Source organism: Mesoplodon mirus, assembly GCF_964341445.2.
Source record: "Mesoplodon mirus genome assembly, chromosome: 3".
Lineage (NCBI taxonomy): Eukaryota > Metazoa > Chordata > Mammalia > Artiodactyla > Ziphiidae > Mesoplodon > Mesoplodon mirus.
In genome coordinates, this window is record NC_138978.1 from 154,963,903 (window position 1) to 154,980,326 (window position 16,424).

The 16,424-nt window shown below is 44.5% G+C and overlaps 1 protein-coding gene across 2 annotated transcripts in view; it reads right to left on the bottom strand.

Moving 5' to 3' along the window:
- Positions 1-5,480: 5,480 nt before the first annotated feature.
- Positions 5,481-16,424, bottom strand: part of PTPN14 (protein tyrosine phosphatase non-receptor type 14) — a 175,751-nt gene continuing 164,807 nt past the window's right edge. For both annotated transcript variants that reach the window (XM_082615025.1, XM_082615027.1), the window contains one exon: positions 5,481-14,136. In XM_082615025.1, the coding sequence (XP_082471151.1) occupies positions 14,008-14,136 (129 nt within the window). In that variant the 3' untranslated portion in view covers positions 5,481-14,007. The remainder of the gene's footprint in view (positions 14,137-16,424) is intronic.

Consider the following 16,424-nt stretch of genomic DNA (forward strand, 5'->3'; position numbering starts at 1 on the left):
CAGTTTTTTGGAATAGTTTCAGAAGGATAGGTGTTAATTCTTCTCTAAATGTTTGGTATAATTCACCTGTGAAGCCATCTGGTCCTGGACTTCTGTTTGTTGGGAGTTTTAAAACTACTGATTCAATTTCATTACTGGTAATTGGTCTGTTCATATTTTCTATTTCTTCCTAGTTCAGTCTTGTGGTGTTGTACCTTTCTAAGAATTTGTCCATTTCTTCTAGGTTGTCCATCTTATTGCCATGTAGTTGCTCATAGTAGTCTCTTATGATCCTTTGTATTTCTGTGGTGTTGATTATAACTTCTCCTTTTTCATTTCTGATTTCATTGATTTGGGCCTTCTTTTTTTTCTTGATGAGTCTGGCTAAAGGTTTATCACTTTCATTTATCTTTTCAAAGAACCAGCTTTTTGTTTCATTGATTTTTTCTATTTTTTACATCTGTATTTAATTTATTTCTGCTTTGATCTTTATGATTTTTTTTCTTTTACTAATTTTGGGTTTTGTTTGTTCTTCTATCTCTAGTTGCCTTAGGCATCAAGTTAGGTCGTTTGAGATTTTTCTTGTTTCCTGAGGTAAACTTGTATCACTATAAACTTCCCTTTTGCTTTTTGCTTTTGCTGCGTCCCATAGATTTTGGATCATCATGTTTTCATTTTCATTTGTCTCTAGGTACTTTTTGTTATCCTTTTTTATTTCTTCAGTGATCCAATAGTTCTTAAGTAGCATATTGTTCAGCCTCCATGTGTTTGTGTTTTTTCAATTTTTTTCTTGTAGTTGATTTCTAGTCTCATAGCATTGGGGTCAGAAAAGGGGCTTGATATGATTTCAGTTTTCTTAAATATACCGAGGCTTGTTTTGTGGCCTAGCATGTGATCTGTCCTGGGGAATGTTCCGTGTGCACTTGAAAAGAATGTGTATTCTACTGGTTTTGAATGGAGTGCTCTATACATACCAGTTAATCCATTTGGTCTAATGTGTTATTATTTTTTGTTTTTGTGGTACGCGGGCCTCTCACTATTGTGGCCTCTCCCGTTGCGGAGGGAGCCGTTGCACAGGCTCTGGACACGCAGCCTCAGCGGCCGTGGCTCACGGGCCCAGCTGCTCTGCAGCATGTGGGACCTTCCTGGACCGGGGCACGAACCCATGTCCCCTACATCAGCAGGTGGACTCTCAACCACTGCACCACCAGGGAAGCCCTAATGTGTTATTTAAGGTCTGTGTTTCCTTGTTGATTTTCTGTCTGGATGATCTGTCCATTGATATAAGTGGGGTGTTAAAAATCCCTTCCTATTATTGTGTTACTGTTGATTTCTCATTTTATGTCCATTCATATTTGCCTTCTATATTTTAGGTGCTCCTGTGTTGCGTGCATATATTGGGTTGGCCAAAATGTTCATTTGAGTTTTTCTGTAAGATGTTACAGAAAAACCCAGTGGAACATTTTGGCCAACCCAGTATATTTACAACTGTTATATCTAGTTCTTGGATCAATCCCTTGATCATTATGTAGTGTCCTTCTTTGTCTCTTTTAACAGTTTTTTTTTTTTCGATACACGGGCCTCTCACTGTTGTGGCCTCTCCTGTTGCGGAGCACAGGCTCCGGACACGCAGGCTCAGCGGCCATGGCTCACGGGCCCAGCTGCTCCGTGGCATGTAGGATCTTCCTGGACCGGGGCACGAACCCACGTCCCCTGCATCGGCAGGTGGACTCTCAACCACTGCGCCACCAGGGAAGCCCAACAGTCTTTATTTTAAAGTCTATTGTGTCTGATAATAAGTTTGCTACTCCGGCTCTCTTTTGATTTCTTTTGCATGGAATACTTCTTTCTATCCCCTCACTTTTAGTCTGTGTATGTCTCTAGATTTGAAGTGAGTCTCTTGTAGGCAGCATATTCTAATATATGGATCTTGTTTTTGTATCCATTCAGCCACTCTGTGTCTTTTGGTTGGAGCATTTAGTCTGTTTACATTTAAGGTAATTATCAATATGTATGTTCTTATTGGCCATTTTGTTAATTGTTTTGAATTTGGTTTTGCGGGTCTTTTTTTTCTTCTTTTGTTCTCGTGATTTGGTGACTACCTTTAGTGTTATGTTTGTCTTCATTTTTGTGTGTATCTATTAAAGAATTTTGGTTTGTGGTTACAATGAGGTTTTTATCTAGCAGTATATATATATATATATATATATATATATATATATATATATATATATATATATATATATATATATATATATACACACATACACACACACACACACACTCTCCTCCCCTCACAATTACTGTTTTTGATATCATATTTTTTAATCTAATTGTTTGTGTATCCCTTAACTGCTTATTGTGGATCTGGGTGATTTTACTACTTTTGTCTTTTAACTTCCCTACTAGCTTTCTGTGTGGGTGATTTCCTACTTTTACTGTATGTTTGCCTTTACCGGTGAGCTTTTTCATTTTGTAATTTCCTTGTTTCTAGTTGTGGCCTTTCCTTTTTAACCTAGAGAAGTTCCTTTAACGTTTGTTGTAAAAGTGATTTAGTGGTGCTGAACTCTCTTAGCTTTTTCTTGTCTATAAAGCTTTTGATCTCTCCATCAGATCTGAAGGAGAGCCTGGCTGCGTATTCTTGGTTGAAGGTTTTTCCCTTTCATCATCTAAAATATCTTGTGCCACTCCCTTCTGGCCTGCAGTTTCTGCTGAAAAATCAGCTGATAGCCTTATGGACATTCCCTTCTGTGTTATTTGTTATTTCCCTTGCTGCTTTTAATATTCTGTCTTTATCTTTAATTTTTGTCATTTTGATTATAGTGTGTCTTGGTGTGTGTGTTCCTCTTTGGGTTAATCCTGTATGGGACTCGCTGCACTTCCTGGACTTGGGTGACTGTTTCCTTTACCAGGTTAGGGAAGTTTCCAACTGTTATCTCTTCATATATTTTCTTGGGCCCTTTCTCTCTTCTTCTGGGACACTCCCCTATAATGTGAACATTAGTGTGCTTGATGTTGTCCCAGAAGTCTCTTAAAATGTCATTTCTCTTCATTATTTTTTTTTCTGTTCAGTGGCAATGATGTCCACCATTCTGTCTTCCAACTCACTGATTTGTTCCTCTGTATCATGTAGTCTATTGATTTCTTCTAGTGTATTTTTCATTTCAGTTATTGTATTCTTCATCTCTGGTTATTCTTCATATTTTCTAATTCTTTGTTAAAAACTTGGAACTGCTTGCTCTGTGCATCCATTCTTCTCCTGAGTTCTTTGATCATCTTTATGATCATTACTCTGACCTCTTTCTCTGGTAGATTGCCTATCTCCATTTCACTTAGTTCTTCTGGCGTTTTTATCTTGTTCTTTTGTCTAGAGCATGTTCCTCTCCCAACTCTTTTTGTCTAAGTTGCTATGTGTATTTTTACGTATGTGGTAGATTAGTTATGTTTCTTGACCTTGGAGAAGTGGCCCTCTGTAGCAGATGTCCTATGTGTCCCAGCAGCACACTCCCCTCTTGTCACCCAAGCTATATACTCTAGGGGTTCCCCCTAAGAGGGCTGTGTGGGTCCTTCTGTTGGGGCAGGCTGGCTATGTGGATGGTCTGGTAGGCTTGGTTGGTCCCTATCCCGATTGGTTGCCAAGCCCTGCCTTGTGTGGATGCTGCTGGCTGCTGGTTAGCAGGGCTTGCTTGCGAGGCAGCTGGCTGCAGAACCTTAGGCAGCCCAGGCTAGTGCTGGTACACTGATGGGCAGAGTCAGGGTCTTGCCTGCCCACTGGTGGGTGAAGCCATGTCCTGGATTTAGTGCTGAACTACTGGCAGGCAGGGCTGGTCCTGGAGTTTGGCTGCAGGGCCCAGGGATCCTAGAGCTGGTGTCAGATTGCTGTTTGGGGTGGGTGGGGCAGAGGTGGAGACCAGTTACTGACACAGTTAGGTATGGGGTCTGGGGTGTCCCAAAGCTTGTGTTGCCCTGCTAGTGGGCAGTGCCAGGGCCCAGCTGGTCCCAGGGTAGGGTCTGGCCTCTTTTGGGCAGGCTTGGTCTGCAGGCTGCAGGATTGTGGTTTTCTTATGTCTGGTGTCTGCCCTCTGGTGGGCAAGGCTGGTTTAGAGGTTAGTGCATGGCTGGTCTACAGGCTAGGCAGGGCTGGTGCCTGTCCACTGTTGGGGTGGAAGTGGGTCCTTCCTCTCTGGTGGGCAGGGCCCTGTCTAAAGGCATGTCTAGAGGTAGCTGTGGCCTCAGGAAGCTTTTAGGCAGCCTCTCTACTGATGGATAGGGCTGTGTCCCTGCCCAGTTAGTTGTTTGGCCTGAAGCATCCCAGCACTGGCCCCTACAGGCTGTTGGCTGGGGCCAGGTTTTGGCACTAATGAGCTAGATGTAGGATACCATGATGGTACGAGCCCCAGTGTCCACACAGTAGAATACACCTCGCTATGGCTGCCACCAGTGTCTATGTCCCAAGCGTGAGTCACAGCCACCCCTGCCTCTCCAGGAGCCTCTCCAGGAGACTCTCCAAGACCAGCAGGTAGGTTTGGCCCAGGCTCCTATCAAATTACTGCTTTTGTCCTGGGTCCCAATGTGTGAGAGATTTTGTGTGTGCCCTTTAAAAGTGAAGTCACTATTGCCCCCAGCCCTGTGGGCCTCCAGAAATTAAGCCCCACTGGCCTTCAAAGCCAAATGCTCTGGGGGCTCATCTTCCCAATGCAGGACCCCTGGGCTGGGGAGCCTGATGTGGGGCTCACACCCCTCACTCCTGTGGGAGAACCTCTGCAGTATAATTATTCTCCAATTTGTGGGTCACCCCACCCGGGGCGGGTATCGGACTCGATTATATCACGAGTCTGCCCCTCCTACCCTTCACGTTGTGGTTCCTTATTTATGTCTTTAGTTGTAGAAGATCTTTTCTGGTATGTTCTGATCTTATTCATCAATGGTTGTTCTGCAGATACTTGCGGTTTTGGTGTGCTCGTGAGAGGAGGTAAGCTCAGAGTCTTTCTACTCTGCCATCTTGCTGGGCTCTCCTATCATCTTTTTTTTCCCACACTTGATGTAGTTTTTCTTTTAAAAACTATCATTGTTTTATTGCCACAGTCAGCCTAGGTACAGCACGATCTATGTGTTTAGTGAAATTTGCTTGTCATCTCCTTTCACCCAGTGTGGTTTACAGTATCCTCATTTTCATGATGTGAAACAAGCCGGGACCTCTGTAGGCGAATGACTCCTTGTACAGTGATAGGGCTGAAAGTGGGTTCCTCACTTTAGTGGTTATAATGCCCTGCTACTCATCAAAGGGACGTAAAGTATCCACCCTCATCACCCGGGGTTCACCACATGTGTCTGTGGCAGTTGAGTGGCTGAAAATATGGGGCAGGGCAGCCACCTTTAAAGCTAGAGATGAGTTGTGCTGTTGATAAAGTTGAAAGACAAAAGCAACGATTTAGGTCTTCTATAGCAGCCTGCTGCTTGGCTCTTCTGGGCCAGCAGTTCGGGCTCTGAATAAATGACAGCTGCGGGGGGACTTGGCATTTAATAAGGGTTGTCACTGCAGCTGTGAGTAAGCTCCACTTCTAGGTTCTTCGCTCCATTTACCTAACAATCACCCCTTTCAGCTTTTTCCTAACTAACTATGATGACTTTTGGAAATTTCAAACTGATTCTTCAGTGTGATCCAATTATACAGGAATGAAAAGTGGGTAGAAATAAATGGGCTTTGAAGAAGTGAAAAGGCAGATCTTCCCAGATACGTTTGCCTATGAAAATAATCCTAAGAGAGAAGATGCTTTCAATGAATGCAAACATACATAGGACAGAAAAGATTCAGCTGTTTTCTCTGGAAAAAAAAAAGTTTATTGCATTTGGAAGTCAATAGATATCTTTTACAAAAAAGGTTAGAATAAAGATCTCACATTTGTAAAGGCACATATGAAACATTTTAATAACAAGGGCAGTGAGAACATAAACAATACACAACTAGGACCAATAGCTAAAGACTTTATAAAAACAGATAGGAAACAGTGCAAAAATACTGTCAAAAGTCAGTTTCATACACCTCTTAATTGTGTATAAAACTGGCAAGCAAAAGCTTATTTACTGATATAAAAAAGCACATAGAATAGCATGCATAATTTCATTTAAGGCTTTTAATATTATTAAATTGAGAGGGAGTCTATACCAAAGTAAAGTTGACACGTGAGTATTAATCAATCACTCCCCAACTTAGGGAACGTCCTATAAATGTCTCACTCCCTCTCTCCCCTTACAATTAGTTTGTAGTGAAGAGACTGGGCCTCCATCTTGCAAGGTAGCAAGTGCCCACCACAGGGAGAAGAATGTGTTATCAGGATCCCAAGCCCCTATCTGGAATGCATTTCTCACAGCAACAATATGATAGGTGGTTAAATGTCCAGGTCAGCCCATGCCAGCCAGATCTGGCTGACACCGCCCTGCTCTTCAGCCGTGTTGTTGGGCATCAGAAGGCTTCTGTGGGCTGACCTAAGACCCTTAAGAACAAACTGGTTTCTACATGAGGGACTTGTCTGTACGTTCGAAATGAGACCTATTAAATGTCAGTTGGTTTGAATGATAAAACAATTCACAACATTTTATAAAACACAGACCAAGGAAAGCATCAAAATACTGAATTAAGTCTCACAACAATAGTCCAGTGAAACAAAATAGATCAGCATGTTACTTGATGTAACACAAATTACTTAAGGTTATCTAATAGTCATCTGCATATGTAAACCTTTTTTTCCCCATTTACATGTCCTCAAGCAAGTTAGCTGACTATTGAAGGAACAAAGGACATACACAGGAAAGCATCTCTGGTGAAGAGGAACCTTACTTTTGAAAGGATAAGGTTAATAGATTGTTAAGATTTCAAACTGGCAAGAAAGTTCAGTCAAAGGAAGTTGCAATAACATTTTACGGTATTCCAAGTTGGGGGAAAAAATGGCTCTGAATGACAGCTCTCAGTTCTAAGCTGAAGGTATTTATTAGCTAACACTACATACAGTTCAGGGAGGTGGGAGGCCCCCTGAGAAATGCTGAGAACGCCAAGCACCTCTGCTCTGAGAGCCAGCTGAGCTCAATGCAGAGCGGGGTTCCTGAGATGTTAGCAAGCTAGTTCCACCCTAAGGCACAAAAAGACCCCAATCTAATGTTTTCAGCTTTTTCCCAAAACCTGTGTCAGGTGAAGCAGCCTCTGTGTTTCCCTGAAGGAGGAGGTGAGGAATTAAAAATAGGACACATTGCAGACTGGATGAATAGCATGTCCTGCCCCTCCCTAGACAGTGGAGAACGGATCACAAGGTAACGTATAAATGTCCCTGCAGAGCCCAGAGCTTCACCCATTTCACCAGATTGGCCAGGCTGCGTAGAGGTGACGGTGAAGGGAACAGAGTCAGCTGGAGAAGGCTAGAAACGAATTAATCCGACTACACGTATCATGATGCCAAATGCAGCCGCTGTGGCTCCATGTCAGTGCGCCTCGAAGCCTGAGGGAGTGGTGCAACCTTTGTCCTAAACAGGACGGACCATCGATCCAGCTTGTCTCCCACTCCTACTACTGACAGTGCCCATCGCCAAGGGGAGAAAGGGGTAAAGACAGCTTCCTGGTTGCCGACAGCACCTAGCTATTTTCATTATGGTGATTTCCCTTTGCCAGATTTCATTCCTTGAAACTACATAAATGCCAAATTTTATTTTTTGAAACTATATAGGCTTTTCAGGATTAAAATTAGATTTTCGAATTACATTATTTGGAGAGATTTAAGAGAGTGATTACCTATGACTAGATTCAGCTGCTTTGTAGGGGTTGCTAAAAGGGTAGGGAAAGGAAAGAAGAGGTGTGCTGTCGAGAGCTGATCCATAAAGCAAATGAAAAACAAGAAAAGGCCGGCGTAGCCCTAAGTGAATGGGGTGCTCTTGGAAGAGGGTGACATCACAAAGCAGTCCCACCTGTGTCGTCAAGTGAGACAACGAACTGCCGTTACTACTGATATATTGACGTCTACCTGCTTTTTATGCCCTGATTAGAAACACGATGTGCTGGGAAGGGGGATCCGCTCTGCAGCACCACCGGGCCGGAGGAGAGGCACATCAAGATGCACAGGAGGGGCTTCCCTGGTGGCGCAGTGGTTGAGAGTCCACCTGCCGATGCAGGGGACACGGGTTCGTGCCCCGGTCTGGGAAGATCCCACATGCCGCGGAGCAGCTGGGCCCGTGAGCCATGGCTGCTGAGCCTGCGCGTCCCGAGCCTGTGCGTCCTGAGCCTGTGCTCCGCAACGGGAGAGGCCACAACAGTGAGAGGCCCGCGTACCGCGAAAAAAAAAAAAAAAAAAGATGCACAGGAGCTGTGATAGCTAACTCCAGAGCCGTGTGTTTGAGCAAATCTTCTGCTAATAAGGTTGCAAGGAAAGGGAGGGCCACCAGCAAGTGAGGGGAGGTGGTCTTTCTGAGCAGCAAATCTAGGCAGGCATCAGAATCCAGAACATTCGTCAAGCTCCACTGCAACAGTGAGGACACGATTTAAAACTACGAGCGAGGGTACGGACTTCCCTGGTGGCGCCATGGTTGAGAATCCACCTGCCAATGCAGGGGACATGGATTCGAGCCCTGGTCCGAGAAGATCCCATATGCCATGGGGCAACTAAGCCTGTGCACCACAACTACTAAGCCTGCGCTCTAGAGCCCACGAGCCACAACTACTGAAGCCCGTGCGCCTAGAGCCCGTGCTCTGCAGCAAGAGAAGCCACCGCAGTGAGAAACCTGTGCACGCAACGAACAGTAGCCCCAGCTCACCGCAACTAGAGAAAGCCCGCACACAGCAACGAAGACCCAACGCAGCCAAAAACAAAACAAAACAAAAAAAACTGTGTGAGGGTGAAACAGATCTCCCCACTACAGCGTGGTCTTTCCCAGGATCACCACCTCATCTCCATCCCTCTGGCCTTATAGAAAGGGAGGGAGTAGGAGAGACATCCCCGAGTTCAGAAAATTGTGAATCAAGAACTTTTTGATAGAAACTCCAAGGCTGGTCTGAAAAGCCTTCCTCTTCCTCTTCCCATTTATAGCTCTTCTCTGGGCAAGCTTATGGCATTTTTCGGAAAGAATGATCTTGATGGCCCAAAGCATGGCAGAAGGAACAGTGATTTCTAGATAGATGCGTTCTCATGTTCAGGCTGCCCATCAGCTTTTGCCCTCCTGTCTTAAAATGAAAAGCTCCTTGAATTTATTTTTTAAATGAGAAGGCTGATCAAAGCTCCAAACAGTAGGAACTGATGCACATCCTCCTTTTTACTGCACCAAGCAACAATAAATTATGCAGTCCTGTGAAATCGATTAATGCCAGATATTCAGTGCCAGGCTCATGGACATTTTAATAGAGAACCTTTTAGTTTGGCCTTGAGGAAGAAGACATAGCTATTTTAAGCTGGAAAAAAAATAAGGTAGTAAGTTGGATAAAAACACTCACGCATCTGAGTTTCTAACAGAAATGCAAAAGCTGAGAGCAGGCAGGATAAACGTTGAGTGTTGGGCAAGCAGGCCATCGAGTTCTTAGGACCCCATGAAGAACAGCAATTTTGGGGGCAACACATATGAGTTGGCAGAATTTGATTGGATATACCTGTCCATTTCTCCCAGGCATGTTGCTGTTACTTTCAATAGATGCATCAGTAAGGTCTTTTGCCCCAAATGTCTTAGAAGCTGAGGCAAAGACAAGAACCACTGTGCTTGCTTGCTCAGAGTTCACGGGAAGTATCAAACATAATTTAACATCCTAGAGATTTCCACCCTATAGGGCCGAGTAGGATTATTTCAACCCTATAGGGCCAACTAATTTGTCACCCGTAAAGCTCTAGACCAATGGAAAATTTTTGCAGTCTCCATGAAAACCCCGAATTTCTCCATTTGGAATCAGTGCTAAATGAGTTGTTACTTTGCTCACAAAAAGAAATCACTAAGTAAGAGCATGATGAGTGTCTGATAAAATCCATAGGCAATAAAATAAAACACAGTTGCAGATGTATCTTTGGTAAAACAAGAGGACACTGTATTCCCACAAAGAGCCACCTTAAGAGCCCAACAGTAATTACTTGGTGCTTCTGGAAATTTCTTACTCTGGGATCCTGACAGTTACTCCCGATACGAAGGAGGAATGAAGGGTAGATTAACACTAATACGGCTCTGCCTCAATCCCCAACCCTTGAGTCTAAGCTCCCTGGGACACATCTTAGAAGGTCCCTGCATTTGCCCACCCCCTGACCTCAAGTGATTGACAGATCTACCCCCCAAAGAAAATCAATAACTATACCCACTTTCTCCATCCCACGCACCACTGGAAGTGGGAAAGAGAGATTCAAAAGCACATTCTGCTTTGTGACTCTGGACACCTCGGGCCCACATATTGTGTTCCATAACCACTGGGCTGAGGTCAGCTAATACAGACGGTACATCAAGAAAGGATGGCAGCTGAAAACCCCATAGTCATGTGCCTGATGGCCAACCCTGCCTATGAGAATCCAAAGCGCACTCTGCAAAGAGTGACTCCAAGCCCCAGGAGATGGCCCACTCAAGTGAGGCAAGGGTTGCCGTAGCAAGGCAATGAGTTCACAAAAAGAGCCAAGCCACCCACTGTACATGCTTTCGTGTTCATTAGCACTTGAGAAATGACATATGGTGCACTGGGATCCATACTAATCGGGGAGGAGAAACAAACTGTTAGGTTGATCCATGTGAACTTTCTGTTATTCTAAGTAAAATATGATCCAAATATTGGAAATTTCATAAGGGTCAACCTATATTAAGCTGGAAAAGATAAGAAAGGTAGGCAGTTGGATAAAAGTGCTGACTTACTGTACCCACTGGTGTTTCTAACAGAACCACAAAAGCTGAGTGTAGGCAGGGTAAAGGTTAAGTGAGTCCTGGGCAAGCCAGTGGGCAAGGCCCACAGGATGTCACCCAGCGGAGCCCACCAAGACCCTCTCTCCAGGCCGACGGGGGAAGGGGCCAGAGATGGCCATGGGACTCGGAGGCAAACAATAACTGACTAATTACAGTCCAAAAATAGTTCCTCTTCTCAATCTAGGACCACAAAACTTGTAGAAGTAAAATTCTCTCTAGTTAGGGTTCTCGGAAGTTTATTACTCAGAATATACCACGTCTGACATCCCTGCCTAAAGCTGCCAAATCCTCCTTTACTTCCTATCCAGGGAAAGTGGTGTATAAATGTAAATGAGACCAAAAGGTGGTGTCCCCTTAAAGCCCAAGGAAGCCAGTAAAGCACAACAGGATACGGTTTGGCTTTTCAAGCAGGCTTAGCTCAGCTCAAGGATGAAGACGTCAAACTCAGCCCCCCTGGTTCAGGGACCACAGTAAACAAGGATGAACACTGGGTCAATATATCCAAATGGGAGTGGATGAAAGAAACAAAACATTTCCACTGGAAAAACTTCAAAACCAGAGGCCTGAAAGTGTTGGATGGCTTTGTTGTAAGATGGTATCTTTTTTTTTTCCCCTCCATTTTTGATTTTCTCCCTTCAAGTCGAAACTGCAGCAACAGACCCCGATAGCTCCAGCTTCAGACTTGATACATCGTCAGGAACTCACTCCAAAAGCTCTAACTGGATAACTAATTTAATACACTTTGCTTCAAGGTTTATTCCTTGGCTTGCTTCCCAGATATAAAGCATCTCTGGGCAATTATTATGCAGATGACACTGACAGGACTTCAAATGGCTGCTGCTAATTTAACAGGAGATAGGTTGGCATTTACTGGAGATGTGAAAAGGAAGGCAAAATGGGCTCAAGGGCCAAAAGCATTTGTTTTTAAAGACAAAATATGGGGAATCACTTTTAAATGTTTTCCTTTGAGTTTCAATACAAACTTTGGCTAGGAAATTAGATACTGAACCTACTTCTGTGCATTTTGTGCGTTCATGAATATTCCCAGAGCACCAAGTGGCAACAGTGGATGAGTTGAGAGGGCCATGAGTGATAAGCTCAGAGACAGCAGATCTACACGCTGCCCACACGAGACATTTTAACACTGCCCACATTGGGGCCTGAGAGACGAAAGAGAAATACCGATGTGGTTCCTCAAACAATAAACCAGTAACGGCAGACCAACTGTTAAAACATCCCTAACAGCGGAGTATCCCAAGGATAGATAGTCCCTAAGGAAAAGGAAACAATACCTCTTTGCTTGCTGATGATCCATTTCTGAGTGTCTCCTAGTGAGGGTTACGAGCTCTGATCCACTGAAAATACACGTCACACTAATGGTTTTCTTTTTCAGATCACACAGCAAAATTCCAGAATCTATGGCGCTCAGCTGAAGTTCTACTCCTTGACTGATTCTTTAGACCTTGGAAGAGAAGGTAGGAGGCCCTCCATCGCCAGATACTGAGTCCAAATACAGAGAACCACCACTATAACACCTGGCCAGATGTGAAACCAAGTTGATTCAAACTCCAAAGTAGTTCATCAGGAATCTGCTTCCACACCCGCCTGTTGTGGTGACCGGAAGCCACAAAGGCGCACTCTTTCTGGTCGATTGGATGCCATTCTTTCTTTGCATTTGCACCTCAGGAGGAAAAAAAAAAGGGAGCAGTGGAAGAAGGCATCATGGAACACCCGCAAAAGTCAATTTTAAGAACAAAGCCACAATTAAAATTTGCATCAAGAAAAACTAGACAGTAGAGGGAAAAATTCCCCAGAAGTCAGCAAGAGGGAAAATGTGCAGAACATGATTTATTATGTACTAACCTACAAAATTCAGGACAGTGACCACCGAAGGCACAGAAGGAGACGAACTAAGGACTGAGCTTCAAACTGAGGGCAGGGTTAATACCACAACTGATCAGAGTGCACTGTATGGAGAAAAGGAAAGCAGCACAAATCTTACCATCTTTCAGCAGGTGGGCCAAGATTTGGACTGCAAGGTCCTGGGTGGGCTTAGTTCTGCTCCTGCAGGCCAAAGGCTGGAGATGCTAGCAGCACAGTGGGGATAACACTTGGGGTGGCTCCTGGCAGGGCCCCTGCCACCTGAGTGCCGAAGAGCCCCCATACATCAGCTTTCCCAACCTTTCCCTTTATAACCTTTCCATGCCACCCAGCACCTTGACCTTCAGATCCCCCCTGTCTCCTCTCTCTTCCACACTGGTCTGTTATCTTCTCTCAATCAGGCAAGAAGCCTAGCTGCACAGACGGCCTGGCCCAGGGCCTCGAAGGCCACCAGACTAGGGTCCACTGAGCCAACAGGGAGAAGCAGCAAATATCAAGGGTGTAGTCTCCAGCAGGGGAACAGGCTCCGGAGCCTAGAATAAGGAGTGGTTGAGAAAGATACAACACAGAGTCCTCATTCTTCCCGGGCAATGGCAATCGCTGCATTGGAAAGGGAGCATTTCCTCTAGCTGTTCCTGTCTTTAACTCAAGCCTGGGAGGAAAAGAGAGACTACTGAGGGAGAGGGCAAAAAAGGGAAAGGGAAGGAACTGCCCATCAAGCCGCAGGAGCCCCCAAATATAAGAAAAGAGTGTTGTTCTTCTCCTTCAGGAAAGGGTCTTAGCCCTTATCTTTATATTTTAGGATGAACTCATTTTCTTGCCATCTTTGATTTGGACGTGAGCAATTAGGCCGACAAATTTCAGGGCTGGTTACAAATCTGGCTGCAACTTCACTAGAGATGTGTTCCCTTATGCCTCTGTCCCCCAAATAATCCACCAGGCAACCCTCCCTACTGACCTGTTACAATGCAGATCAGTCAAAATGTGGTTCAGATGAAAACTACTATATTATTGTGAAAACTGCATTACGATGATTCACAAAAGTTATTCCAAAGGGGGGAAAAATAAATTATCTCATATAAAATAATACATGATGTTTGTGAATGATCTTGGCTCCTGTCTTCAGGGAGCCCGTGACCTGCCTGCTCCGGCCATCCGCGCCCTGCTGGGGGAGCAGATGTTGTCTGGAGGTGCTTCCCCATCTGTAAGATGGAGCTGAGTGCCTCTTCCAGGAGCTGAAGCGGGGGGTTAAATGAGTCTGGAGTTTTGGAGGAACTGGATGAGGACCTGGTAGACAAACTTGTACTGAGCAATGGTCTGGATCATGAACATCCTTTGCTCCCTGAGGAGCCTCAGCATCATGGGTACTTCCACCTTCTGCAAGAAAAGAGAAGAAGATCCTGAGATGGGGGGGGGGGATGGGGGCGCTTCCCTTGGCTCCTTTCTCATTCCCTCATCCAGGAAGCATTCACTCGCTGCCCCTGTGCAGGTCCAGGAGAAAGCCAAAGACAGCCCCCTCTAGGTTATCCCAGTGAAAGACCCCAATAGTAACTGGAGAAGCTGGTCGTCATGTACCACTGGTGTGATATTTTAACTACAGACCAGTCCACTAGAGAAAACAGGCTGGAGTTAAACCCGATTGGTACTCTTAACCCTACCATGGCCCAATGGTAGGATTTAAGCCCTTTCTGGGTCTTCGTTTCTTCATCTGTAAAATAAGGATAATGATGCTTTCCTCCAATGGCAGCATGGCCTTGGCCAAGTTAGTGACATTCCCTCGGCAATAACACAGGGTGATAAACAGTACCCTCCTCAGAGGACCAAATGAAGAAATACATGTAAAGCATTTAACACAGTGTCTGGCACATAGTAGGCTCTTAATAAAGACTACTCACTGTCTCATTAATATTAATGAAATAAGAACACTCATGCCCATCCTGCTACCCCACAGGATCGCAGGCATAACCAAGTGAGATAATTTACGTGTAAACCTTTAAAACATCAAAGCACAATCTCTGGACACCAGTCATGCATGTTTGGCGTAAAAGTCTTTAACTAACGATATCTTGAGTATTAAATGAGATTGCCAATGTGTAAATTCTTTGAAGATCTCCAATGGAAAGGAATTAATACAACAGATCATTAGTGCCATGGTGTCCCCTCACTTGTGTCACTTTCATCCTCCTGGACCAGCCAAGGCAGAAGCACCATGGAGTCAATGTGCCATCATGGCCTTGGTATACTTCCCCATGCTCTGGGAGCCCTTAATCCAGGCAAACGACCACACCCATGAAGTTACCAAGGACTGAGCAAGCATCAGAAATAAAATAATAAAAACTCAGCTGTATGTCTTTTCTTACTTTACTTTCAAAAGTCATTTCAGCTATTTCCAAACTTTGTGTAGCTACAATACCATACATGCCATCCTGTTTAGTCGCTCTTCTCCAAAACTAGTTAAGTAATACCACAGATTTAAAAGGGACAAGTCCCTGGTAACACACAAAGAGAAAAAGGCATGTGGATCCTTAAACTATTAGTCAAAATACAGAGCCTAGACCATAAGCTTCTGATGGTAACTAGTGGGTCTGTGCCTAAACTCTACTCCAAAGTGACTGACATCATGATACACAACACAGAGCACCTAATAATGAACTTAACCTAATGCATGATAAGCATTACCCTGTGTTGGGCACTGAATATAAGGATAGAATAAGGCTGCTCCTACCTCATACCCATCAAAGGCTTTGACAAGAGAGGCAGGGTCACACAGAAGCTAAGGGGTCATCTCCCTGTGCCTCAGTTTCTCTTTGTTAGATGAGGGTATAACAGAACCTCTCTCGTAGGGTCATTGTGAAGGCTACGAGCTGTAAGGCTCTTGAAATAGTGTTGGCACATGGTAAACACTACATACACGTTAGCTGTGGTTATTATAATATTTTCATTCTCGTTATCATCACAACCACCACCACCTCCTCTCCCACCACCATCTCCTTTACCTCTACCATCTCCTCCACTTCCATCTCTGCCACCACCACTATGATCATGGTCATGACCATCTCAATAGCCTGTAAGACTCAGCCCCTCAGGCTGACTCAAGGACAGTATACTAGCTGATATAGGGCAGTTTGGAGACAAGACAAAGTTCCCCCCGGTCCTCAATGAAAGAATCCTTCAGCTTGCCTTGAAGATGCACTTCCACAGGCTCTGCTGCCCACTGTCCCTACCCCAAGGAATCCGGAGGCAGCTGATGCTTGCTCCATCTTGCTTAAAAGACATCCTCCCACCCACCCCCTACTCTATGAAGGAGGGATAACCAATTCAGAAAAGCAGCAAGATCAAGACATCTTGCTCTTTGGCTAGTGAGAACCTGACCTTTTGTAATATAGCTAATCTGGGACAGGTGGCCAAGAGAGAGTATCACAAACCATGAAACTGGTACGTTCTGAAAACAAATGTATGGGCATTAAAATGTTACAGCTAACATTCAGTGACCAAAAACAACAGGGCACAAAGAAGCTTCTCAGGGCAGCCCAGGAGAATCCCCTCGCAGCTACCCGACTTCACGGTTAAGCATCTTTGCTCCAGGAAAAAGAAAAGGCATTTCACTGACAAAATTAAAACTCTATGGATTATAGACTAAAATATAAAGTATCCTAAATCCAGAA